Raw genomic sequence first — 27,068 nt, forward strand, 5'->3', positions numbered from 1 at the left:
AAGGTCACTAACTTTAAATAGGGCTATATTCATATCAAAAAGGTCAACCTCCACTCCAACCTTAACTCCTCAAAACAATCCATGGTCCCAAATTCTTCATAGTCTTACTTACCTTAGCAATCAACCAAAACTTCCATAGTTAGCCTATATTGGATGTCAGAATGACAGCAACCTTAGAGTCAAACTTTCTATTGTTAGAAGCTAAAGAAAATAAAAATTATTCTCACCCATTTTAAGATTTCTACAATTCTCAGGACATTTTTTAATAATTATATAATGGAGTATGCCTTTGAAGAATACAATGTATTTAGGTTTCAACCAACAAAAATGGAAGCTTAATTCCAAGAGGAAAAAAATAATTTAAGAAGCCACATAAAACCACAATTTCAAATATCTTAATTATATAAAAGGAAGACAGAGGATTGACAAAAGAGCAAGAGTTGGATGAGGGGAAAGAGTAGGTAAGAGGTAAGGAAAAAGAATAAATGAATGAGAAACATATAAAATATAAATAGAAGGTATATTACCTTTTACTTGCAAGAGGCCCAAAACTGATTAGAACTGTGATTAACTCAATCACTAACTAGTGACTCTGTGGAATTTGGTTCACCTCTCTAGGTTTCAGTTACCTCATCTTCTAAATTAAGGGGAAAAGACAAGGTCAGTCTTTCCCCAAGTGCTTTAAAGAACTTTAATTCCTAAAAAGAAAAAAGGGTTCCATAGTCAAATTTGGGAAACATTAAATACTGTATCTCCTTTGAGATTCACAATATAATATATATTAAATAGGAAGGCCCTGAAATGCCCCAGAATTAATAATGACAATAATCATAAAATTAATAAACAATAGTAGAAAATCCTATTTTGTTTTCCTAAATTTTCCCAAACTTATTTGGCCATAGAATGCTTACTCATAAATCCTTCCACATACCAGAAAACACCCTTTATGAAACATGAACCAAATAATCTCTGAAATGTCTTATTACTTACATCTGTAAGTCTAAGTTATATTTCTCATTAAAAATTCTCATTTCATCACAAAATATGTATAAAGAACAATGAAATTCCAGTTCCAACTTGGAAAACAAGACTGAGAATGCTTCTGAGAAGAAATGCTTTAGAGGGACGACGTCATCTTCTAAACAAAGTAGAGAAAAAGCCTATTTCTTCTTATAAAACTAGAATCAGGGAATCGTCCCAAAGATCCTGCCTGACATCCAGAAGGAAAAAAAAAAGAGAGAAGAGAATGGCTCTAATGTGGACAGAAAAAGATATTTCTGCCTTAGAACTGCAAAGAGTGCATTTTACAAGTCACCCCTGGGAATTATAAACTGGTGGCAGTAATACTTAGTACTGGGAAAATTCGAGCAGCATGAATGCTCCAGAATTCTAGTTATTCTTTTCAATTTATGAAGTATTTGATTCTGATAGCATACTACTATCAGCATTCTCAACAAAGACACTGATTAAAATGGATAATGGGGGAGCCTGGGTGGCTCAGTTGATTAAGTGTCTGCCTTTGGCTCAGTCCATGATTTCAGGGTCCTGAGATTGAGCCCCATGTCAGGCTCCCTGCTAAGCAGGGAGCCTGCTTCTTCCCTCTCCCACACCCCCAACTGTGCTCTCTCATTCGATCTTCCTCTGTCAAAAAAATGAATAGCATCTTTAAAAACAAAACAAAAAAAAAGGATGACCAACAGAAAAAGGGTAATATTGAAAATAAAGCTTACACTCAAAAAACTAAAAAAGAAGAGCAACTAAACTCCAAGTAAGCAGAAAAAAAGATGTAATAATGGTTAGAGAGGAAATCGATTAAATAGCAAACAGAAAGTAAAAGGAGAGAAAAATCAATGAAACCAAATGCTGGTTGAGGAGAACAATAAAACTGATAAACCTCTAGGCAAGACTGATCAGGAAACAAAATGAAGACAGAGAATTGTAAGTGTCAGTAATGAATGAGGTAACATAGTACAGCTAGTAAAAGAATAATACAAGAATATTATAAGCAACCTTATGTCAATAAATTCAACAATTTAGATTAAGTGCACTAATTACTTGAAAGAGATCAGCTACCGAAGTTTAATTAAGAAGAAATGGATAATCTAAATACTCCTATTAAAACCTTCCTACAAAAAAGCTTTAGACCTATACGCTTTCATTGCTGAATTCTATCAAACATTTAAGGAAGAACAATACCAATTCAATACAGACTCTTCCAGAAAATTGAAGAGGAATGAAATTCTCCCAACTCATTCTATAAAGCCAGCCACTACCATGAGGTCAAACTAAGACAGAAAAAAACACCTGCAGACAAATACAGATCTAAAAATTTTAATGAGGGATCCCTGGGTGGCGCAGCGGTTTGGCGCCTGCCTTTGGCCCAGGGCGCAATCCTGGAGACCCGGGATCGAATCCCACGTCGGGCTCCCGATGCATGGAGCCTGCTTCTCCCTCTGCCTGTGTCTCTGCCTCTCTGTCTCTGTGACTATCATACATTAAAATAAAAATAAAAATTAAAAAAATAAAATAAAATAAAAATTTTAATGAAATGTTAGCAAATCTAATTCAGCACTATATTAAAAAGGTATGCAATAACAAAGAAGACTGCTATATATTCAGTATTCGTATCCTCCAAAAATTGATATGGATCTTAATGATCAATGAGATGGTAGTAAAAGATGAGGCCTTTGGGAGGTTGCTTAGGTTCTGAGAATTGAGCCCTGGTGAATGAGATTAGTGCTCTTACAAGAGACCCTAAAAAGATTCCCTCACTCCTCCCACCATGTTAAGGTTATAGTGAAAATATGGCTATTAGTGAAGAAGTGAGCCATTGACAGACACCAAATCTGCCACCAGTTCATTGATCTTGGACTTCACAGTCTCCAGAATTGTGAGAAATAAATATCTATTGCTTATAAGCCACTCAAGTTTATAGTACATTGGTAGAGGAGTGCAAACTAAGAAATGGCATTTATCCCAAAAATACAGAGTTGATTTAACATTTAAAAAACAATCAAAAAAAAAAAAAAAAAAACAATCAATGGGGACATCTGGGAGGCTCAGTGGTTAAGCATCTGCCTTTGGCTCAGGGCATGATCCCAGAGTCCCGGAATCAAGTCCCACATCAGGCTTCCTGCATGGAGCCTGCTTCCCCCTCTGCCTGTGTCTCTGCCTCTCTCATGAATAAATACATTTAAAAAAATAAAAAACAATCAATGTAATTCACCATATTAACAAACTAAAAAACAGAAACTGTATGATCATCTCAACAGATGTGGAGAAAGTACCCAACAAAGTCTAACACTACTTACTCTTGATAAAAACTCTCAGGAAATTAAGAATAGAAGAGATGTCCACTCTTACTACTTCTATCCAGCATTCTATTAGAGATTCTGTCCAGTGAAATCAGGCAAGAAAAAGAAATCCAGATTGGAAAGGTAAAGGTAAAACTGTTTTTATTAGAAGATGACATGATGGGGGTACTTGGGTGGCATAATCAGTTGAGCATCTGACTCTTCGCTTTGGCTCAGGTGGTGGTCTCAGGGTTGTGGGATCAAGCCCCATGTTGGGTTCCATGCTCAGTGTAGAGTATGCATGGGACTTCTCTCCCTTTCCCTCGGCCCCTTGCCCCACTTGCATGTGCATGCATGCTCTCTCTGTCAAATGAATAAATCTTAAAAAAAAAAAAAAAAGATGATGACATGATGGTATGCATAGAAAATCTACAAAAAAGCTACCAGAACTAACAAGTGAGTTTAGCAAAGTTGCAGAACACAAGATCAATATACAAAAACCAACTGTACTTCTATATACTAACAGTGAATAACAAGAAACTGAAACGGAAAAGCAAATACTATTATGATAGCATCAAAAAACGTTAAATACTTGGGAATAAATCTGACTAAAGATGTGAAAAACAGTCTTTTGTGAAAAAGGCCTCAATAAAGCTGTTAAAAATATATATTAACCAGGAAAAAGACAGAAAAATGCTTGTCACTTTACATGCTTGTAAGACTACACCTACTCAAAGATTATCTTTTATAAAACATGAAACAGACTTCATTTTATTTTGGGGAAAATTTTTTTTATAAAAACAAAATGCAAAAAAAAACACAAAATGCTTAATTTTACAACATAGAAAAATGTTATCTTTATGAAACAGTATATAATTTTTAATCCCATGATAAATACATTTATAAAAACATTTAAGTAAATTCATAACCAGATTCCATTTAACTGTTCTTCTGAATACTTAGGGCTAAAAGTAGAAGCCAGTTATGCTAGAATTAAAAATCACCCTGTAGGAACACCTGGGTGGCTGTGGTTGAGCATCTGTCTTCAGCTCAGGGGATGATCCTGGGGTCCTGGAATGGTCCTGGGACAGAGTCCCTGGGCTCCCTCTGCCTATGTCTCTGCCTCTCTCTCTGTGACTCTCATGAATGGATAGATAAAATCTTTCAAAAAAAAATCACCCTGTAAAAAAATCTCAACTAAAAAATTTCATAACTACAAAGAAACCATTCCAGAAATATATATTTACTGATTAGATTTTCTTCCCTTTTTTATAGTAGTAAAATTATATAACATAAAATGTACCACTTTATTTTTAAATGTACAACACAATGTTGTACAACCACTACCACTATTTTCAAACTTTCTGATTACCTCAAATGTATATACTCCTGTAGTAGATAATGACAAGAATGTTTATTAAGTGAAGGAACAGCAGGAAATTAAAGTTACTTCTTTAGAACCAGTCTTATAAGTCACAGATGATGTATAAGTCCACTAGAATGGCAGGCAGAAATTACTGGCTAGTGATTAAATCCAACTGATAATTCAGAAAATTTATATTTGTAATATATGTTCAATTACACTGCATTTTTACTTATTAATCTAAAAACAGTATCATACTGATTGAATATAGTGACCTTAAATCATCTACTTATGGGGGCCCGTGGGTGGCTCAGTGGTTGAACGCCTGCCTTCGGCCCAGGGTGTGATCCTGGAGTCCTGGGATCAAGTCCCACATCAGGCTCCCTGCACGGAGCCTGCTTCTCCCTCTGCCTGTGTCTCTCCCTCTCTCTGTGTCTCTCGTGAAAAATAAATAAAATATTTTTTAAATCATCTACTTATCTTTTCTAATTAATTTGACCTAATTGTTTTATTCTAATTTCTCACTAGTGGTTCTTAAGGACCTAAATAAGAAACAGTAATTGGAAATACCACTGCCATTTTCGTATTACTACCTCAACACCAACATCAACACCTCCACAGAGAACAAAGAGATTACAGAAAAAGTTAGTACACAGATTGAAGATATCCACAAGCAAAAGCAGAATCCCTTTGAAAGATCTCTTCTTACTAAGAAATAAAAGCTAAAATCCTTCTAAGATATTTTGCACACATGCTCAGAATTTATGTTTATAATAATCAACACTTTGGGATGTCTGGGTGGCTGGTGGTTGAGCGTCTGCCTTTGTTTGGCTCAGGTCCTGATCTCCGGGTCCCAGGATCGAGTCCCACATGTGTCTCCCCACAGGGAGCCTGCTTCTCCCTCTGCCTATGTTCCTACCTCTCTGTCTCTCGTGAATAAACAAATAAAATCTTTTTTAAAAAACCCACAATAATCAACACTTTTCTTCTACTGGAATACTACAAATAAACATTGTGTAGATATTTTGAAGAGAAGGGGTAAAAATAAGAAAAAGAAAATGAAGATCATGAAGCATAACCTTTACTCTTCTAGGTCTGTAACACACAGTCTATAATAAAAATAGAAGAGGGATCCCTGGGTGGCCCAGCGGTTTAGCGCCTGCCTTTGGCCCGGGGCGCGATCCTGGAGACCTGGGATCGAATCCCACGTCGGGCTCCTGGTGCATGGAGCCTGCTTCTCCCTCTGCCTATGTCTCTGCCTCTCTCTCTCTCTCTCTCTCTGTGACTATCATAAATAAATAAAAATTAAAAAAAAAAATAGAAGAGAATCAGGTCCTCCTATATTCCACAGCCCTGAAAGACAATGTTGTGTAGGCATGCTAAAAATTAAGAATCCAAATCCAAATGCCACCATGGACAGTTCTAATTTAAAAAACAATTTTTCCAATAAATAAATTAAACTATTTTATTCTATTCAAAAGTGAACCAAAAAAAAAAATCAATTCAGGTTTTCACTTTGTTGCTTATTTTTTCAACTATCATCAAAACAAGAAAAATCTCATTCTGACAGTGTTTTTCTGAATCCCCCAAATTATAAGCTTAAATATGAATGCAAGAAGCTTCAAAAAAAATAATTCTACAAGTGATACAAACTGAGAAATGAGCAAGCAAAATCAGGTCAAAAATTACTTGATAGTTAATCTTGTTTTCTGTTTGAGCAAATTCCATTTACAGAATGCTCTGTGTCCTGGGGCACCTGACTGGCAAAGTCGGAAGAGCATGAGACACTCGATCTCGGGGTTATAAGTTCAAATCCCATGTTAGGTGTACATATTTTACTAAAACAAAACAAAACAAAAACAAGCTTTGGGGGGAAAAAAGAATGCTCTGTGTCTTGATAAAGGTAATGGCAGTACAAAAATCAATGTATTAAAAATGCCACTGAATCTCAGTACATTTAAAACCATTAATTTTATGTTATGTTTGTTAGCTTCACACACACACAAAAAAGACTGCTTCTGTGCATATTCTGGGTCACATAGCTAACTAAAAATTATGAGTCTGCTTTTCCCAATACTCTTGAAGAAGCAAGCATGTGGCCCTAATTGTTAATGGCAGACAGCTGGAGGACCCACAACATGAAAGAGATACAACTATAAAAAAACATAAAAATTGCAGAACTGGGAACTGGATGGTACCATAACCAAAGCCTGCATTCCTCTGGATTTCTAAATTGGGAAATCCATTCAAAACAGCACCAAGGCTATTTTTGGATGCTGCTGAAGTAGAACAAAGAACTCCCGATGATATCTCTTAATTCTAACCTGATTAGATTAATAGCCCAAATGCTGGAGTAGACTGGTCTACCAAATACAGTCCAAGTTTTAAAAAATGTAAGCCCATTGGAAATTTGGCCTCATCCTTACAGCTCACTATTCACCTGTAATAACCCTCCACTTCATTTAAAGTGCTCTACTGAATCTTCCCTGAATGTCTTGCACCTCCGGTTTTGTCCTGTTGCTTCTCTCTGCTAGAAAGCCCTCTCCTACAACTGTAACTATGCTTTAAGGCCCAATTCAAATCTCACCTCTTTCATTTATCATTTTCTTACTACTTGATTTATGAAAATTTTTTATGGCCATTGTGGATAAACTGCTCTTAATATCTACCCAGTATACTGTGTTATTCTTATATTGTTAAAAACTCCTCTCGCTGTAAATACCCTAATTTATTTACTGTGTCATTAGTGAACAGTATCACGGTTTTCCTTAAGTAGAAGGACAAATTTTTGTAGTCTTTTAAAAAGGTAACAATCCATCTGTCTACCAAAATGATGGACATCCCGTTCAGAAAAAATAAGAGTACAAAAATAATAAATCTTACAATATAAATCACCTTATTTTGTTCCATCCTTTCTAAAAGGAATACACAAATTTAGCTATTTCATCTTCTCATTATAGCAATCAAAAGATTCCTTTGTGAAGAGCTTAATAAGAATGTATTTTGGAACTGCACAGCAACTGTCAAGCTATAGAAACTCTTAAATATACTTAATCACACTAGGTTTGCAATGCCTGATTCAAAGTGTAGATATTTCAAACTCAAGATTCATGTGCCTGAGGTATATGCAAAATTAATTGCATATGATAACACACCAATATAAATTCAATTTCCCTTTCTAATCTCACTGATTGCACCTCTTGTAACAAGCACATAACTGATCAATTTCTCATCAAGAACCACAAATTGGTACTCCATCTCACAGGTGATAAACTATATTTCACCTCTCAACCTTCGATGAAAAAAAAAAATGAAAATTTAATCCCTACCCCCAACACTCGAATCCCAAAAATCTGTGTATGTGGTTATATGCCCAAAAGTATTACTCAATCTTAAAATTTATCACATTTCATCTTTTCACCTAGAATAGATACTTTCAAGTCCAAAGTATACTAAAAATCTAAGTTTTAAAGAACAAGTATTTTATCTTTTAAATATATATATAATTTTGTTTTTTATCTTAAGTGTGTATGTGTGCATGCATGTGTGAGTATATATTTCTTTCTGCTAAAAAAGAAAGCCTGAAACAATGAATAACTCAGTAGCACTGATACTTTGAAAGAAGTGCCCAGTATATGGCTTCTAAAGAAATGAGAATCATTGGTTATCACTAAAAGAACTAAGACTCCTTTGCAAAATAGCTAATCCCAGGACCAACCTTGGAAATACATGAATGTGAAAAAATTCTATCATATCAGATAGAAAAGAAGCTATATAAAAGTTATGAGAGCCATATCAAAACAAATGAGGAAACTACCTGAAGAGGATCCTATTGGGCCACAGTTGAAAATTTTATCCATAATAAGGATAAAAAATATACTGGGCCAAAACATACCAAGTATGTTTAAATATAATAATTCATTAATACACTTTAAAAAATTTCACTAGTCATCTTCAGAAAATGTTAGAGAACCAATATTATTTTGAAAATTAGAAAATAAAGGATAAGAATTAGGCAATTACCCTACCTTTCCTATATCTGTAGCGAAAGATAACCAGTTTACGAAGGGAGTTTTTCTTTATAAAATTCTGGCTAATAAACACAGGAATGCTGGAATATTACCATTCTATAAACCTCAATGAAGTCATGGATCTAGGGCTAGCCACTGATCATCAGTAGCTACTAACATTACAAAGACAGACACAATCTGGTATTACATATCCCTCTCCTAATAGAAGTATACACCAGCACCTATAAAATGTTCTTAGGGAAAAAAATATATATATGCCTAACAGTTAATCTGAATTAGATTAAGCCTCTGGATTTAAGTACAAATTTACAGGAGATAACAGAAACCACATTAAGGTACACCACAAGATGTAATCAGTAAATTCCAGACTCTGAGACAAAACCAAACTACCCAGTTTGCTGTTCCACCAAAAAGCAATAAAAATAAATTTTAAAAAGGAAAACAGAAAAAGCAAAATAAATAAAAGAGGTAGAAGAGAAACTCTGGTCAGATCAACTCTGACCAAGAGTACTTTTCTCAGTGAAAGAAATATTCTGTGCTGTTCAATAAGGTTGCCCCTAACCTCATGTGGCTACTGAGCACTTGATGGTGGTAGTATGATTAAGGATTAAAATATTCCATTTTAATTATTCTAAGTTTAAATAGCTACATGTGGCTACTGTATTGGATGGTGCTGCTATAAGTCACTGGAGAACTAAGGGACTTAGTCAATCTGCTATTTATCATACAATGGATCTTATTTTGATCTCTACTCAAATAAATAGATCCTTTTAAAGAGTATAAAACAATTAGGGAAATGTAAAGCCTGACAGTTACTTAATAATATTAAGAAATTACTATTAATATTTTATGTGTAATAACTTTATTTTGGTAATGAGGCCAGAGACTATCCTTTAAAAATATTTACATATAAAATGATATAATTTCTGGAATTTGCTTCAAACTAATGAGGAGGGGAATGAAAGATCAGGCATAGTATTGATAATGACTGAAGCTAGGTGATGGGTAACTAGGACCCTGTATACATTCTCTATATTTGCATGTCTCAAAATTCCCATTATAGAAATTCTGGAGGGGAGAGGGGACATTTAGCTGTATGCTAGGAAAAGATTTGGGTTTTTTGTTTGTTTGTTTGTTTGTTTCCCCCAGGAAGGATATTAGACATACAAAGTATAAAAGAAATTCTTAGGAGGGATGTTTTGGAATACTTTGCAGGTAACTCTGGCTACAAGCCAATAAACTCTCATTTATTTTTTAAAATCGTTTAAAAGATTTTATTTATTTATTTGAAAGAAAGAGAGAACGCATGCATGAGGAGGGAGAGGGACAGATGGGGAGGGAGAGGGAAAGGGAGAAAATCTCAAGCAGACTCCATTCTGTGCTCAGTATGGAGTACAACATGGGGCTCCATCCCAACCCTGAGATGAGCCAAAACCGAGTCAGACCATAAACCAACTGAGTTACCCAGATGCCCCAAATTGTCGTTTATTTTATAAACTCAAGCCTGACTATCTATTGGCCAAATCTTCACTTTCTGGGTATTATACCTGAATTTTTCTTTGACCTCATTTGATGGTTCCTCTCAAAGTGGTTAGATTACAATGTAAAAGCAAATGCCTCATTGGACCTATAGATGTGGTTCACAATTTAAGGTAAGAATATTACAATGTATTTTTTTTTCAATTTAGATTTAGAGATACCGTAGGACAAAAATACACCCCTACCCCTAACCAAAAGATACACATGTCAAATCCCTGGAACCTGTAATGTTATCTTATTTGGGCAAAGGATTTTTAAGATGTAATTAATGATCCCAAAATGAAATCATTCTCCTATCAAGGTGGCCTTACATGGATGGACAGGAACAAACAAAGAAGGCGGCAAAGTGAAGAGGCAGAGATTGGAATAAAGTAGTCACAAGCCAGGGAAGCTCACAAGCACTAGAGGCTGGAAGAGGCAGATTCTCCCTCCAAAATTCCATAAGTGTAGCTCTGCCAACACCTTGATTTCAGACTCTGGCCTCCAGAACTGTGAGAGAATAAATTTCTCTCATTTTTAAGCCACTAAGTTTGTGGTAAATTGTTAAAACAGCCACCGAAAACTAATACAAAGAATTATCTACTCTTTCAAATATTGACTACCTATTCCTTCCTCATGTTGGCTCAATAACTAGAAGTTATTGTGAATCTAAATAATATTTTGAGCATCTTTTCCATTTTAAGGGCAGGAATTGTTGTTTCTTGTATTCAATGATGTATGTCTCCTGCTGGAAACTATTTACGGATCATAACTTTTTATGTTTCTTTCTACCTTTCTCGGTGGCATTCTTTCATTAAACAGCTAAAGTGGCCCTGCCGAAAGAAAATAAAAAGTGCATAAAGAAAAACTTACCTTATTTTAAAACTCTGCCATCTTGAAACTTTAACAATTGTTAATTTGGGAAACTCTAACTGAAATCATCAGGTTCATTCTTTTGGTTTATTATCTTTTCCTCTACCATGTATATACCAATAATTCCCAGAGCTTTTTTGTTTTGTGATTTAATGTTTTGTAATAATCTCCTCTTTACTTCATGACCTTTCCTCAAATTTACCACAAAATAACCAGCAGTGTGATAACTGACAGTATCTTTATATGTTATGGATTTTTACAAGAGAAGGAAAAATTGAAACACTGAAAACACTTTATTCTGTGGTGTGCAAAAAAAAGGATTATAAGCCTGTGTTCCAAGCATTTCTTTCATCTACCTTCTTACGTTACTCAAAGTTGATAAGCTTTTTTGTCACATAATTTTACTACCTACTTATATCTTTATCTCATGTTTTAGCAATGAGCATCCAATTACATTTAATTCTTTTTTTGAGAAAAGAAAGGAATTTTGTTAACTTGAAGAGTAATACTATACTATTCAGAAGCACACCTTTCCTATTAGTGAACTAGCTTGAGGTTAGTGGCCTTTGAAGAATATGCAGATTATCTTTTCAAGTAATAATACTACTTAGAAGTGGCCATTTTCACAATATAAATGAATATGCAATCCAACTCCACTGTAAACATGAAATAATACCTTTCAGAAACAACTTCAGTATACACCTGAAATTAATGTAGTGTGTGTTAACAATACTTCAATTTTTTTTTAAGGAAGGAAGGAAGGAAGGAAGGAAGGAAGGAAGGAAGGAAGGAAGGAAGGAAGGAAGGAAGGAAAATTTCACTACATGGCTTGAATATCAATCTGATTTTTTTTACCCTTTCTTAAAGTTAATGGAGGATTAAAACGTCCATCTTCTTACAGAGATGATAATTAACTTGTTGGCTTGGCTCTTGTCTCAACTTTCACTTCTAGCCATCTGTAGTTCTAAATGGCTTTCAAAACAAGGTTGCAATGATTAAAAATGAATCTAATATTTCATTTTTTGGGTTAAACTCTCTGCTAGTCGCTGGTATATAGCCTTCTCATGTAATATTAACCCATTACAAGCAGAAAGATTTTTGAAAATCGATAATAAGTGACTAAACAACACTAACAGATAAGTGGAACTTAGAAAAGGCAGCCTCCTGCCACTGATCACCTGAATATGTAGCAAATTAGATCTAGCTCTCCCTATTATAAGTATAAAACAGTTTTATTTCCAGTTCAGCAGAGTCACGGAAATAATTTTTTAAGGAGATAATGATACAGGATAACAAAATGGAATACTGAGGAGAGGGGAGATACAAGATTATAAATAACATGAGTAAAGTAACATTATGAATGCATAGATTTGACAGTAAACATATACATGAAAGAACTACTTCATGAAATTTAAAAATGCAATTCAGTCTTCCATCCTCTGGAACTAAAAAGCAAGCTCAAGCTCACATCTGTTAAAACAACAAAGACCTGGGAACAGAGGTGAGGTAGAAGAAGATGCCTGAAGTGGACTCTGTCCATTCAAGCGTATAATCGGAATGAATAATTTACAAGCATACTTTCATCTTCAATGCCACTAAGAGTTGAATTCTAAGGAGCTTAGGGAGACTATAACACATCTGCTAACCAAGATGAAGAAGCAGAGGGAACCTAAGCAAAAACGATCCAACAAAACCTGTACTCAAGATTGGGGAGGGGGTGGGGGAACTAAAGGTGAGGCAGACTAGCAGAGCCTAGGGTGGAAGTCAATGACTGTGTCCTTCACTGTATCTAGTCATTTCACTTCAGAAAATCAGACAGCTGTATTACGCCAACTGAATCACAGAGCTGTATTAGGCTATATTAGCTATATATATATATATATACACATACACACACACTCATCAAAAAGAATACCTTAAAAAAAATAAAATAAATAAAATAAAAATTAAAAAAAAAGAATACCTTATAACAAGAGGTGGATAACAATCGAAGCATCAGTAGGTCTTTCCCTTTTAGTTCAAATAATCTAAAAATCATATTCCACTGTGCAGACATACATGAAAAAAATTGTTTCCAATAATTCATATGATTTTATTTCATGAACCTTTGAAAGAAAGCATATCAAACATGTAAAAACACAAAAAGAAGTAGGTTAATGTCTTACAAAAAATAGTCAACTCAATAGCTTATAAAATATGATTTCTCAGCAGCCAAATGAAACTCTATGCTTGGCATCAAAACAACGTCACAAAAATACAAAATCTTTAAATGAAGCTCTCATGTCATCTGCTTTCCTACTGGTTTTTAAGAAATGCTACCTGTCACCTCAGACTATACCTTATAAAATTACAATGTTAGTATTATACAATAACAACTATGCTTAGCCATCCAACCGGCAAGTAAAATTCTGCATCTAGGGAAGCCCGGGTGGCTGAGCGGTTTAGCACCGCCTTTGGCTCTTGGCATGGTCCAGGAGACCCGGGATCGAGTCCCACATCGGGCTCCCTGCATGGAGCCTGCTTCTCTCTCTGCCTGTGTCTCTCTGCCTCTCTCTCTCTCTCTCCCCTTGTGTGTGTCTCATGAATAAATAAATAAAATATTTAAAAAATAAATAAAATAAAATTCTGCATCTAAAGAGCAAGTTAAAAAATTTAAAAACAAAAATAAAAACAAGAAGCAAGCTAAGTTAATTTACTCCCTTTTTTCCCACAAATAGTATTTTGGCTTCAAGGAAGATTGAGGAAAATGATTTGTTTGTATTACTACTCATTGCTGTGCTCAATAAATATGTAAGGTATTTTAGATAATTGGTATAAAACAGAAAAAAAGACAAAAATATCTGATGTGAAGGGACTTTTACTGGTCTCAAGAAAACTAATAAATCAATGAGAAAAATAAACACATAAGATACCAGAAAATGACAAATACTATGCAAAGTAATAAATAAAATGGGGTGACACAATTTAAAGTGACTGAGTAGCTATGCAGATTGGATATTCAGAAGGCCCTTTAAAGGACACAGCCACAGAATGATCAAATGATTCTCCTCAGGCAAGAACTAAAAAGGCCTTATTTCTAAGAGCAAGCTTGGCCAGATTTAAGTCCAGAAAGAAAGGCAATGTGACTAGAGCCTAGTAAACAAGGGGGAAAATGGTACAAGGTAAGGTCATGACCACAGGACCAGATTATTTAGGGCTTATTATTATCACGGGAATCCCTGGGTGGCTCAGTGGTTTGGCGCCTGCCTTTGGCCCAGGGCGCGATCCTGGAGTCCCGGGATCAAGTCCCACATTGGGCTCCCGGCATGGAGCCTGCTTTTCCCTCTCCAGAGGGAGTGTCTCTGCCTCTCTCTCTCTCTCTCTCTATCATGAATAAATAAATAAAATCTTTTAAAAAAAAGGGGGGGGAATACTATTCACCACACCAAATACTCTTCATGAAGGTCCAAAGGAAGAATTTCTCTCAAATCTCATATTCAGTAACAATTGAACTTTTTCTGAGAAATTGAGATAAATTTACTTTATGTGAAATCTGAAACTAATCATGCTCTCATCTATCCCCTAAACCCCAGAAAACTAAGCTGAATGTACAATTCGCTTCTAGCAATTATATAAAACCTTATGGCATCTATTTTGTTTTTTTGGCATCTATTTTTTTAAATAAATGTTTTCTTTTAGAATAGTTTTAGATTTACAAAAGTTACAAATATAATCCAGACAGTTGCCATATGTTTCCCCGTTCATTAACCTCTTATGTAAATATCGTACATTTGTCACAAATAATGAACCAAAACTGAAACAGTATTCAAACTCAAGTCTATAATTTACTCAAGATTTCTTTAATTTTTACTTGATGATCTTTTTCTGTTCCAGGTTCTTTACAATATCTAGTCTATATACTAAACTTACTGGAACTTTATCTCGCTATTTATCTTAATTTCCCCCATATTCTAACCTCTATAACTACTGATACCTAATATATTTTATCTAATTCTATAAATGTTCCCCAATACTTCTGGAAACCATGTGGAGTAACAACAACAAAAATGAGCAGAGAGAGATTTCTTGAAAGATACAATTAGCTTTTCCCAATAAGTCATATAGTTCATGATTATTAAAAGTTAACACTTCACAAGTCTTTTGAAAATACAGAGACTTGAAAAAATATCCACTTACAAATGTTATTCAAATATATCACTTAGATAAAAATGCAAAGTCAGTATTAAAAAGTCTGTTTTATGTTTCAATATTAGTTTTATCTCTGGAATTCTCCTTTTATTGGCACATATAGTATTAGCAATCCTGATTGTCCTTATTGAGCCATACAGCCTTAGCATGGTCTCAGATCACACAAATCTAAAATGAGGGTGAGGCAAAAATGATCTTTTAAAGTCCCTTCAGTTAGAAGGTCAATGATCTCTTAATTCTGTGACCTAAATTGACTCACATTCTTATATTTTGCCATCAAAAGAGCAGAAAACATTAATGCTTCTAAACAAAAGACAGTACATTTTATTTTTTTAAGATAGTACATTTTAAAAAAAGAATGCCAAAGCCTGAAACTTTACTTGAATTCAGAAAAATAAAAAGATTAATATGGTGTATAAATTATATGTGTAAGTGTACAAATTTATATGTATATAAATTATATAAATCAAAAGTACCCTAAGGAAAGGGAAGTTCCCCCCAAATAAGGTATAAATATTTATCCAAGTAGATTAATTCCATAAAGTGACTGAGATACCAAATGGGAAAGGAATAAAAAAGTATGAGAGAAAAAAAATACATCAATTCATCATTTATATTTACCACTAGTTGTCAATCATTGAAAATTTAACTGTGTCAAATGGGTATTGGAATTAAGAGATCTGTTTTCACATCTATACTAAATTATTTGGTCTCAAAACACTCCTATTAAAATGTCACCGATTCACTGTTGGGGAACCATTAGCTGACAGTCTCATTTAATCCTTCCCAAATACCCAATACCTCACTGGCAGCAGGAACTGTAAAAACACAATAGAATTTAAGGGTTTTTAGCATCATTTTCCAAAAATTCCTTAACACATTATTCCTTAAAACACTGTTCCTCAAAACACTAAAGATTGACTCCAAGGGATACCACCTCACACCAGTGAGAATGGTGAAAATTAACAAGACAGAAAACAAAAAATGTTGGGGAGGATGCAGAATAGGGGAAACTCTCTTGCACTGTTGGTGGGAATGCAAATTGAAGCAGCCACTCTAGAAAACAGTATGGAGGTTCCTCAAAGAGTTAAAAATAGAGCTACCCTACAACCCAGCAATTGCACTACTGAGTACCCCAAAAGATACAGATGTAGTGAAACACCGGGACACCTGCACCCCAATATTTATAGCAGCAGTGCCCACAATAGCCAAACTGTGGAAGGAGCCATGATATCCTTTGACAGATGAATGGATAAAGAAGATGTGGTCTATATATACAATGGAGTATTGTTCAGCCATCAGAAAGGACAAATACCCACCGTTTGCTTCGATGTGGATGGAACTGGAGGGTATTATGCCAAGTGAAGTAAGTCAATGGGAGAAAGACAATCATCATATGGTTTCACTCATAGAGGAAATATAAGAAATAGTGAAAGGGAAAAAAAGGGGGGGGGGGCAGCCCGGGTGGCTCAGCGGTTTAGCACCGCCTTCAGCCCAGGGCATGATCCTGGAAACCCGGGATCAAGTCCCATGTCAGGCTCCCTGCATGGAGCCTGCTTCTCCCTCTGCCTGTGTATCTGCCTCTCTCTCTCTCTCTCTTTCTCTATTTCTCATGAATGAATAAATAAATAAAATCTTAAAAAAAAAAAAAGAAATAGTGAAAGGGATTAAAAGGGAAAAAAGGGGAACTGCGGGGGAAGAATTTGAGAGGGAGATAAACCATGAGAGACTCCTAACTCTGGGGAAAAAAACCAAAGGGTTGTGAACAAACCATGAGAGACTCCTAACTCTGGGAAACGAACAAAGGATGGGGGATTGGGGTAACTGGGTGACAGGCACTGAGGAGGGCACTTGATGGGACTGAGCACTGGATGTTATAGTATATGTTGGCAAACCAAACTTCAATTAAAAAAAAAAAAAAAGACTGACTCCAAGGATACTGTGTATCTGTTCTCTGCAATTAAAAAAAAAGGGGGGGGGGGATCCCTGGGTGGCTCAGAGGTTTAGCGCCTGCCTTCAGCCCAGGGTGTGATCCTGGAGACCTGGGATCCAGTCCCATGTCAGGCTCCTTGCATGGAGCCTGCTTCTCCCTCTGCCTGTGTCTCTGCCTCTCTCCCTTTCTCTGTGTCTCTGTCTCTCATGAATAAATAAAATCTTAAAAAAAAAATCTACAATTCTAGTCACTTTAATACTCTCATTCTACTTTCATGGTATGCTACTCTAAGTCTTACTGCAGAAAAAAAATTCCAATTTAAATATTAAAATGTTTAATTATTTATGCCATTACCTAAAAATTAATAAATTTAAACTTTAACATAGAATTTTAGGTCACCTCAGTCATAATAATATTTTCAAATGTAAACAGTTAACAAAAAAAAAAAACAGAGATTATACAGAAGACTAGGTAATAATATATATCAAAAGAGATTAAATATGAATTGATAAGGAATGCCCAAGAATAAGTCCTTAAGCTTTCTTATGTATATTATTTTCAGATATGAGCACTGCAGAATTACAATTATAATACATCTATTTTGGGACGCCTGGGTGGCTCAGTGGTTGAGCATCTGCCTTTGGCTCAGGGCATGATCCCAGGTTCGGGGATCGAGTCCCGAGGAGCCTGCTTCTCCCTCTGCCTATGTCTCTGCCTCTCTCTCTGTCTCTGTCTCTCATGAATAAATAAATAAAAATCATTTTTTAAAAAGGCATCTATTTTAAATAAAAAGGGACTCTATTTTTCATGAATCAATGTATAAATGAGTGATTAACAAAGTTCACTCTCAAAGAATGAATGAAGCAAAATACCATAAATCTGAATATTTGACTAAAAAAAAAAGGCAGCTTGAAGTGAACATGTCTTAATTTCTTAATGCACTGAGATTATGCTTGGTTGGTTTATGTTTAAATGAGGAAAAAGCTCATTTTATGAATGAAGAGTAAAGTCACTACCTTGAAATTTCTTACAAAGTTGCAAGAAAATAATTCACCAGTAAAAAAAACTGTGTCTGTGGTCAACTTATCAACAAATGCTTTCAAATACTATGCCTTTTATCCAATAAATCACTTCACTCTTACAGAATCCATTTCACTGACTTTCACTTATGATTATGAATCCATTCCATCTTAAACAATAGGAAATGTGAGGCAGCTGCTTATTTTACTGTAACTCATCTAAAGTCAGCATGTTTTTTAAAGATTTTTATTTATTTATTTGAAAGAGAGCAAGTGAACATGGGGTACAGGGAAGGAGAAGCAGGCTCTACACTCCCCACCAAGCAGGGAGCCTGATGTGGGACTCGATCCCAGGACCCTGAGATCATAATCTGAGCCAAAAGCAGATCTTAACCAACTGAGCCACCCAAGCACCCCAGCAAAAATGTTTTTTAACTTTAATAATGATTATTAAGTTATAACCATTCAACATGTAATTAATCAATACAGCTATTACTTAGATTCAATACAATAAACATTTTAAAAAATATAAATGTCCTCTAGACACTATAAACAAACAAATACTCCTGTATTCTAATAGAATAATCAAACTATCAATGAACTTAAGCCTATAAGCCTACTGGCTAATTACTGTCTAAAAGAAGTTAGCAATAATCATATTAATCTAAAATTATTTAAGATTTATGACAGGGGTTCTGGACTTCGGCTATTTAGTAGAATTACCTGGAGAGTGTAAAACTACCAGTGCCTGGGCTACACTCCCAGATCCTATTTTAATTGGTCTGAGATGGTAATCAGGCATCAGTATTTGTAGAAAACAAACAAAACTAATACAGGTAAACTGAATTAAACATATAGCAGAGTTGAGAACTACTAATTCAGGACATACTTCAGTTTTAAGATTAAAAAAAAAACTTGTTCACTGGCATCAAAAGTTTTAAGTCTACTAAAAACTTAAGATGTAGGGAAAAAAAGACAGTGAAGAGAAAAAAGACAATATTCAAAAAATAACAGGTCTAGCAAACATTTTTGCCTTTAAAAATGTTCAAAGTTGAAATCCTCATCTTAGACTTTGTTGACAAATCTACTTATGCTGCATTATAGATAACAGCTAAATAAAAGCCTAGTAACGCAAACTTGATACTAAGAATGAATGACAGAAATGATTATCATTCAAATTTAATACTATAGAAAGATAGTAAGATAATATATCACAACCAAATGAGACAAAATTATAGTCACTTTAATAACATTTTCTAACCTCAATACTACACAGAATAGTGTTTTTTTAAACCACTTTCCAATGCCTTCAATTCTCAAGTACGTCAGAAGAATTGATTTTAAAAAGATAAAAGTTACAGACACAGTTTTAATCTGAGAGAAGGAAAACAAACAAGTCTTGAATATTTCCTTGTGAAAACAGCATACACATCTGCATGATCAGCCCACAAAATACTTTCTTTACAACAGGGTCCAAAGAAGTTAATGTCTTTAGGCAATGAGATTAAAAAAGTTCTTAACTATAAGCATTTGTCTTTCATTAGCATATTTTCACAGAATTCAGTTTTTTTCTAATAACAGCTAAAAGTGCATGAAAAATACCAGCAACATGAGCCAGTATGAAGGGATGAATGAGGATCACCAAAACACATCAGAATGTTTGCTACAAATTGTATGGTAAAACTTTAAAGAAAAACCAAAGATAAGTAGTTCAACCTTGAGAATAAAATTAAAAGAACCAATAAATAAAGCAACTTACAAAGGTTGAGGGAACCAGTTAAAACTTTCATGTAATTTCATTTTCCTTAAAATGAAATTTTAAGAAAATTATTTATAAAAAATTTTGAGGTACTCTTTAAGACACATAAGAAATAATAACCTAATAAAGAACTACTCATTTTTCTTAAGTGCTTTCAAACATTAGAAAATTAAAATATATTATAATCTAAAATTCAGTGATATATTATAAAACTAATACTTAAGTACCAAATCCTGGTAAAGATTTCAAGATGTTAAAGGAAGCACATTTTGAATTCAGAATGGTTAGAGATAAAAGATATACATTTCTATGTCACTAAAGAAATGAGTTTTTGTTTTGTTTGTTTTTTGGTTTCAGGAGAATTCAGTGATTCATCAAAGAAATGAAATTTTTAATTATAGATCTACATTTTTGTTGAACAACATCAGCATCTGTTACATGTCATAAAAATAAGCCTCCAAAAGCTTGTCACTAGAATGACTTCATAAAATTACAGTTTGGTATCTCATAAATATATTAATCTGTACACACTATCTAGATTATTCTTGGCATATACTTTACATTCATTTCTCCTGAAAAAAAAATTTATGAGAAAATTTTAAAAGATTACCCAGCCTCAGAGGAAACACTTCCTCAAGAAATAACTGTTGAATTAGCTCCATTATTTAATGACACAAGAACTCACACAACTATGAACTACAACTCTCCAAACCTATCAAAGGTTAAACCCATAAAGAACGAGCTAGTGAGTAGAAGCTGAGGTAACAGAAAAGATCAATAAAGATTATTGGAGAGATGACTACTGTCCTTCGATTAATGATTTTACAACTGCCTAACTGTGCACATGCAAATATATACCTGCCTAAACACACATACACATAGTAAATGTGATTCACTGTTTTTTTTTACTAAACCCAATCTAAAGACATTACATAAATAGAACGGAAAAACTAGATTAATTGCCCAGATTAATTATGGACTAAGGATTCACTAAAGTATGGATGAATGGATAGATGGATGGGAGGAAAGATAGATGGAGAGATGGTATGAAAATATATTGGGGGGAGGGAAGATAAGAACTTTGACTCTAAACCAGTTATCTGTGATTCACAATGCTAAGATGATTCAAGGACATAATAAGAGATCCATCATAGGGTAAATGTGAGCTTAACATACAGAAAGTTTGATTAAAATATAATCAATATATATTTTAAAAAGCATAAAAGAGTTATATAATAGAGCAAGATATTTTAGTTTTATATTATGCAGTTTAAAACATCTTCCCTTAAAGGGGTTTTATGTGACTCAATTAGGGATTAATGCATCTTACCTTCCACAGAAGGTGCCTGATCCTGAGCTGAATACAGCATATCCTTGAAAGCCTATTAAAAAAAAGTGCATGAAATCATGAGTAATCTTTACACTAAAAGCATTTGAAGCTAAACAATTATTTCTTTTTCAGTATCCAATGACATGATTCCCTAAAATGAGAATTTAGTAAAATATTCAATTAACTTTAATAAGCTTAAACCCAAATGCTATACTTCTCTATAAATCCAGCACTGTCCAATCTTTAAGAAAATGGCTAATAGTTACACTTTAAAAATTAAAGGGCATTTGGAAAAGAATGAAAAATCTCCTGAGATCATAAATTCTCTCGACTAAAAGAAGACAAGAACAGAAACTGAGAACAATGGTCCTAGAGAAATCATGGAACACTATTTAAGAAAATATGAAACACTAGATACAATTTTTTAATTGTAGTAATACAAATATAAAATTCACCATCTCAACCATTTTCAAGTTAACAATTAAGTAGTGTCAAGTACATTCACATTGCTGTGTAGACAATCTCCAGAATTCTTTTTATCTTGGACACAAATACTCTTCAATGAAGGTCTGGAAAGTCCTCCATAAGAGTTCAGGACTATAAATACATTTACAGGTTTTATTGTTTTTCCAAATCAGTGAATTAACTATCAGTAATATTTAGGTACTTGGAATGGCTGCAGTTTGTCTCCTAATAAGTGTTTTCAGGACAAGAATGAAAAGCATATCCCCATACCTATCAATATGGTAGAATCAACTGAGCCTTGATAAGGCTCCATTGCTGAAGAGCTGGTTATAAACAGGTAGCTTTACCCAGTCCCATAGCTTTAAGGCTTCAAATACCATTTAACCATGGGTGATTCCCAAAGTGGCCTCCAGACTCCCTCAACAACTGACATTTAGAGTCAGACAATTCTTTGGGGGAAGTAGGGGGGCTGTTCTGTGTATAATAAGATTTTTAGTACCATTCCTCACATCTAGCAACCCACTAGCCCCATCTAGATACCAGTAGGAACACCTCCACCAAAACTGTGACAACCAAAAGTCTCCAGACACTGCCAAGTGTCCTGTGGAGGACACAAAAATCAACACATATCCCATGCCCAGAACCACTGCCCTAAATTCACTCAAGTTGAAACCCAAAAAAAAGGAAATAAAACTCCAGAGTAACTCATTCTATATTCAAGTCTAGTAAATTATATTCTTCCCAAGTAAATTTACCATTTGCTTTACACCAGTGACTAATGAAATGAAATTTTTAATAACACAGAAACTCACAGAAATCTCTGAAAACTTTTGGATTTTACTCTTTTTTATATACTAATGAGACAGCTGGGACAGGGAATAGCTTCAAGATGGAGGTTGGTCCCCAGAAAAACCACTGCCTGCCTAATGTGATCAGTGGGTTAAAACTTTCAGCCCCACTCTCAGATCTCTGAGGAAAAGAGAATGGCTGGGGATTTAGTTCAATCACCAATAGCCAAAGATTTGTAGTCACCTAAGCAGAAGTATGGGTATCCTGTGTAGCCCGTTGATAGCTGGCATCCCAAGGGAGAACAGTAGGACTAAGCCCTTACCCATGAGGCCTATGCTAACTCTGGATAGTTAGTGTCAGAATTAAACTGAATTAATTATTAGACACCTAGTTGGTGTCAGTGAAATGGTTACTTTATCAGAAAAAAGAACTGGTCAGAAGTGGTGACAGAAAACACACAAACAGAAATCTTTTCTACAAAACCTTCATTATTGGGCCACAACTTTTCTAAAATCACCTTTGAAACTCAGCCTCATGTTTACTGACCATTAATAATTAAAGTGAGTATGACAAAGGTATGGAACTTCTTTTAAGAACAAAACATATACATTCACTATTTTCTTTACAATTTCAGCTACCTAGGGGACCAATAACTTCTGGTCTAGAAAAAAAAATTAATCCAGAAGATTTTATTAAACAGCAGAATTTTTGCCAGTTTGGATTAGAATTTTATATTGAAGTCCTACACAAGTACAGAATGGTATTTACAGTCTTGCATTATGTATTTTAAGAGAGTAAATGAAGATTGCTTAGAGCAAAGTAAATCTCTAGATAGAAAAATATAAGAAGGAACACATAAACCCAACTAGAGAATACTTATGGAAATTATTATGGAAAGAGGTAATATCGGAGACTCAAATATCTAAATAAAGTCTTTCTACTTTGGAAATATAAAAAACAGGTGTACCAAAATTAAATGATACTATTAGGAACCAAATAAACCATTAAGGACTAGCAGAGCGGCTTCTACATAGTAGAAGCTCAATAAATAGTTCTTGAATTCAAAAGCCTTTCTTCTTTGGAGAAAATTAAAGATGAACAAAGCACACTGAAAAAGCATACTAAGCAGTACCTCAGTGACATATAATGAAAATAAATTAAATTTGCAAAAGGGAAGCTTGTTACCAAATTAAGTTAAGAAAAAAAATGATTAAGGGATCCCTGGGTGACGCAGCAGTTTGGCGCCTGCCTTTGGCCCAGGGCGCAATCCTGGAGACCCGGGATCGAGTCCCAAGTCGGGGTCCCGGTGCATGGAGCCTGCTTCTCCCTCTGCCTATGTCTCTGCTTCTCTCTCTCTCTCTCTGTGACTACCATAAATTTTAAAAAAAAATGATTAAAATTTTATAAAGAGAAAAACGATGAGTCTTCATTTTTATTATAAAACTGAATCATAATTTCATTTCAATCTAGACAACTCTCAATAAAATCAGGGACAATTCTTTCTGCTTCTTACTACTTGTTTTCCTCTGAATAACAGTCCCTCTAAGTGTTTTATTGTAATAAGTGTCTAGAGATCTCCATAACAGGATACCATTCTATTCCTGTGACAGGAGAACAACCCTCAATTAGGAATTAGTAGGGGAAAAAAAGTCTACAAAGTAATGCCTACATTAGTACCTACAGATTGTTACCTATAACAGGGCACTTGCCTGGGTTAAGGGCAGTATATCCAAATACACAAAACAAAACAACAGCAACAACAAAACAAATACACAAAACAACACATTAAAGATTTTCCTTAAAAAAAAAAAAAAAAGATTTTCCTCAATTGATGCTGTTTTCCTTTAAGGAAATCCAGTACTTTTCATAAAACTCTAAATTTGGGGGCGCCTGGGTGGCCTCAGTCCGTTAAGTGTCCAACTCGGATTTTGGTTCAAGTCATGACCTTAGGGTTGGAAGATCAAGTACCATGTTGGACTCTGCCCTGGCATGGAGCCTGATTAGGATTCTCTTTCCCTCTCCCCCTCCCCCTTCTAAAACTAAAACAAAAACAAAATCTCTGAATTTGTGTAATAAAATCAATATACATTCATGTGCATTACAATAGATTTCTTTTTTTTTTTTTACAATAGATTTCTTAAAGACTTATTTACTTTGATAGTAAGTGTGCAGGGAAAGGGGGAGGGAGAGAGAATCTCAAGCAGACTCTCCTGAGGGCACAGAGCCCGACAGGGGGCTCAGTCTCACCACCCTGACATCATGACCTGGGCTGAAATCAAGAACCAGACACTTAACTGACTGAGCCACCCACGTACCCCAAAATAGATTTCTTTGATTTTCAAAGGATTCAAAGTAATCTTTTATATCAGCATCTCTACTATAAGTGTTAAATTATTTTTGTTATGCTAATGAAATAAATATAGGTATACTAAGACAAAAGTCCTTAGTACTTATAATAACTCATATAACAGTAAGACCTTCCAAATTAAATCCAAACACAACCACAAAACCAATACTATTCAACCAATAACATTAACATGACAGGAAAAAGATATTTGCTGAAACCTCAACTGGCAAAATGAATACAATACTGTAATTATATCCGTTCTGAATTTGGAATACTTATATGACTATCAGTTGTGATAGAAATACTCCTAGTATGTCTCCCTACTATGAAGTAGTATAGCACAGTGGGTAGGAGCAACGGAGTCAGACAATGAGTATGCAAAATGACTCCACCACTTAATAGCTATGTAAGCTTGTGAAAATTAACTTTTCTGTATATCAATGCCCTCAACTATAAAACAGAAGTGATCACACATATCTCACAGGTCTGTTATGAGAATTAAAAACTCTTAAGACACAAATCCTTATATTAATTATAATTCATGATTATACATGAAGAGTACTTAGAACATGAAAGAGACTCAAAGAATGTTAGCTAACCCAATATGAACTATCAAAAAACTTGTATCATACGTGGATTGTGGCATCATTTGGCAATCTACTATTGGACATGAATACATCATTTATGTTTTATTTGGTTTTTTTTAAAGATTTTATTTATTTATTCATGAGACACACAGAGAGAGACAGAGACACAGGCAGAGGGAGAAGCAGGCTCCATGCTGGGAGCTCCTTGCAGGACTCAATCCCAGGATTCCAGGATCACTCCCTGAGCTGAAGGCGGACACCCAACTGCTGAGCCACCCAAGTGTCCCTCATTTATGTTTTAGATATGCCTCAGTCCTTATTAAATTTCATAAAGTAGTATAATACTGCCTGGAGCCAACATGACCAAACAAGCATAAACACAGTCACTGCAATCTCCTCATACTTAGTAGTTTATAAGGCAGTCATCTAGATGATCTAGATAGAATATGCTATGATATTTTCAGAAAATCACTGTCATGGACATACTATATTCTTAATTCTTATAGGAAATCTACAGACTCCTAAGAAAATACATGCAAATCCCAGTTTGCATATGCTTTAAATAACAAGGTCTCCTAATTATATTATTTAAACTTTCAAATACACACACACACACACACCTATTGTATGAAATAGGATATAGTTCAAACCTAACATGTATGTTCAATAATACTACCATTACAAGTTTCTTATGTAGTTATTTTTTTATTACACATTATAGATCATTAATCTATTTCCAAAAGCACAGGCCATTTCACAGGCCTTTTCACAAACTAAGATCAGAAGCTAGAAAAATTCCTACTTCCATGTGGTACATACAATGGAATATTGCCCAACAAAAAGAATGAATACTTGCCATTCACAACAACATGGATAGAACTAAAATGTATTATGCTAACTAAAATGTATTATGCTAAGCAAAATAAGTCAGTCAGAGAATGACACATACCATAGGATTTCACTCATATGGAATTTGAGAGACAAAATAGATGAACATATGGGAGAGGAAAAAAAAGTAAAAGAGGGAAACAAACCATAAGAGACAACAACAGAGAACAAAAGGGCTGACAAATGGAGGTGGGTAGGGGATGGGCTAGATGGGCGGTGGGTATTAAGACGGGCACTTGAGGGCAGCCCCGATGGCACAGCAGATTAGTGCCGCCTTCAGCCTGGGGTATGATCCTGGAGACCCGGAATCGAGTCCCATGTCGGGCTCCCTGCATGGAGCCTGCTTCTCCCTCTACCTGTGTCTCTGCCTCTCTCTCTGTGTCTGTCATGAATAAATAAATAAAATTTTTTTAAAAAAAGAAAAAAAAAAAAAGAAGGGCACTTGATATGATGAGCACTGGGTATTCTATAGAAGTGATGTATCACTGAATTCTACTCCTAAAACCAACATTGCAATGTATGTTAACTAGAATTTAAATAAAAATCTGAAAAAAGAAAAAAAAAACCTTATCAATTTACCATCAGCCTTATATATATCATACTATATATATTAACACCCCCCTCAATAAAATATCTAACCTATGTTGCTCTCATTGGCTTCAATATTCATTCAAAGCACACTAGA

At 34.7% G+C, this 27,068-nt stretch overlaps 1 protein-coding gene across 1 annotated transcript in view; it reads right to left on the minus strand.

The window, feature by feature from the left end:
- The window catches only part of XPR1 (xenotropic and polytropic retrovirus receptor 1), a 228,306-nt gene that overhangs the window by 177,020 nt on the left and 24,218 nt on the right, over positions 1–27,068 (minus strand). Inside the window, exon 2 of the mRNA XM_055319354.1 lies at positions 21,308–21,359. Within this exon, the coding sequence (XP_055175329.1) occupies positions 21,308–21,359 (52 nt within the window). The remainder of the gene's footprint in view (positions 1–21,307; positions 21,360–27,068) is intronic.

Source organism: Nyctereutes procyonoides, unplaced genomic scaffold, assembly GCF_905146905.1.
Source record: "Nyctereutes procyonoides isolate TBG_1078 unplaced genomic scaffold, NYPRO_anot_genome, whole genome shotgun sequence".
Classification (NCBI taxonomy): Eukaryota; Metazoa; Chordata; class Mammalia; order Carnivora; family Canidae; genus Nyctereutes; species Nyctereutes procyonoides.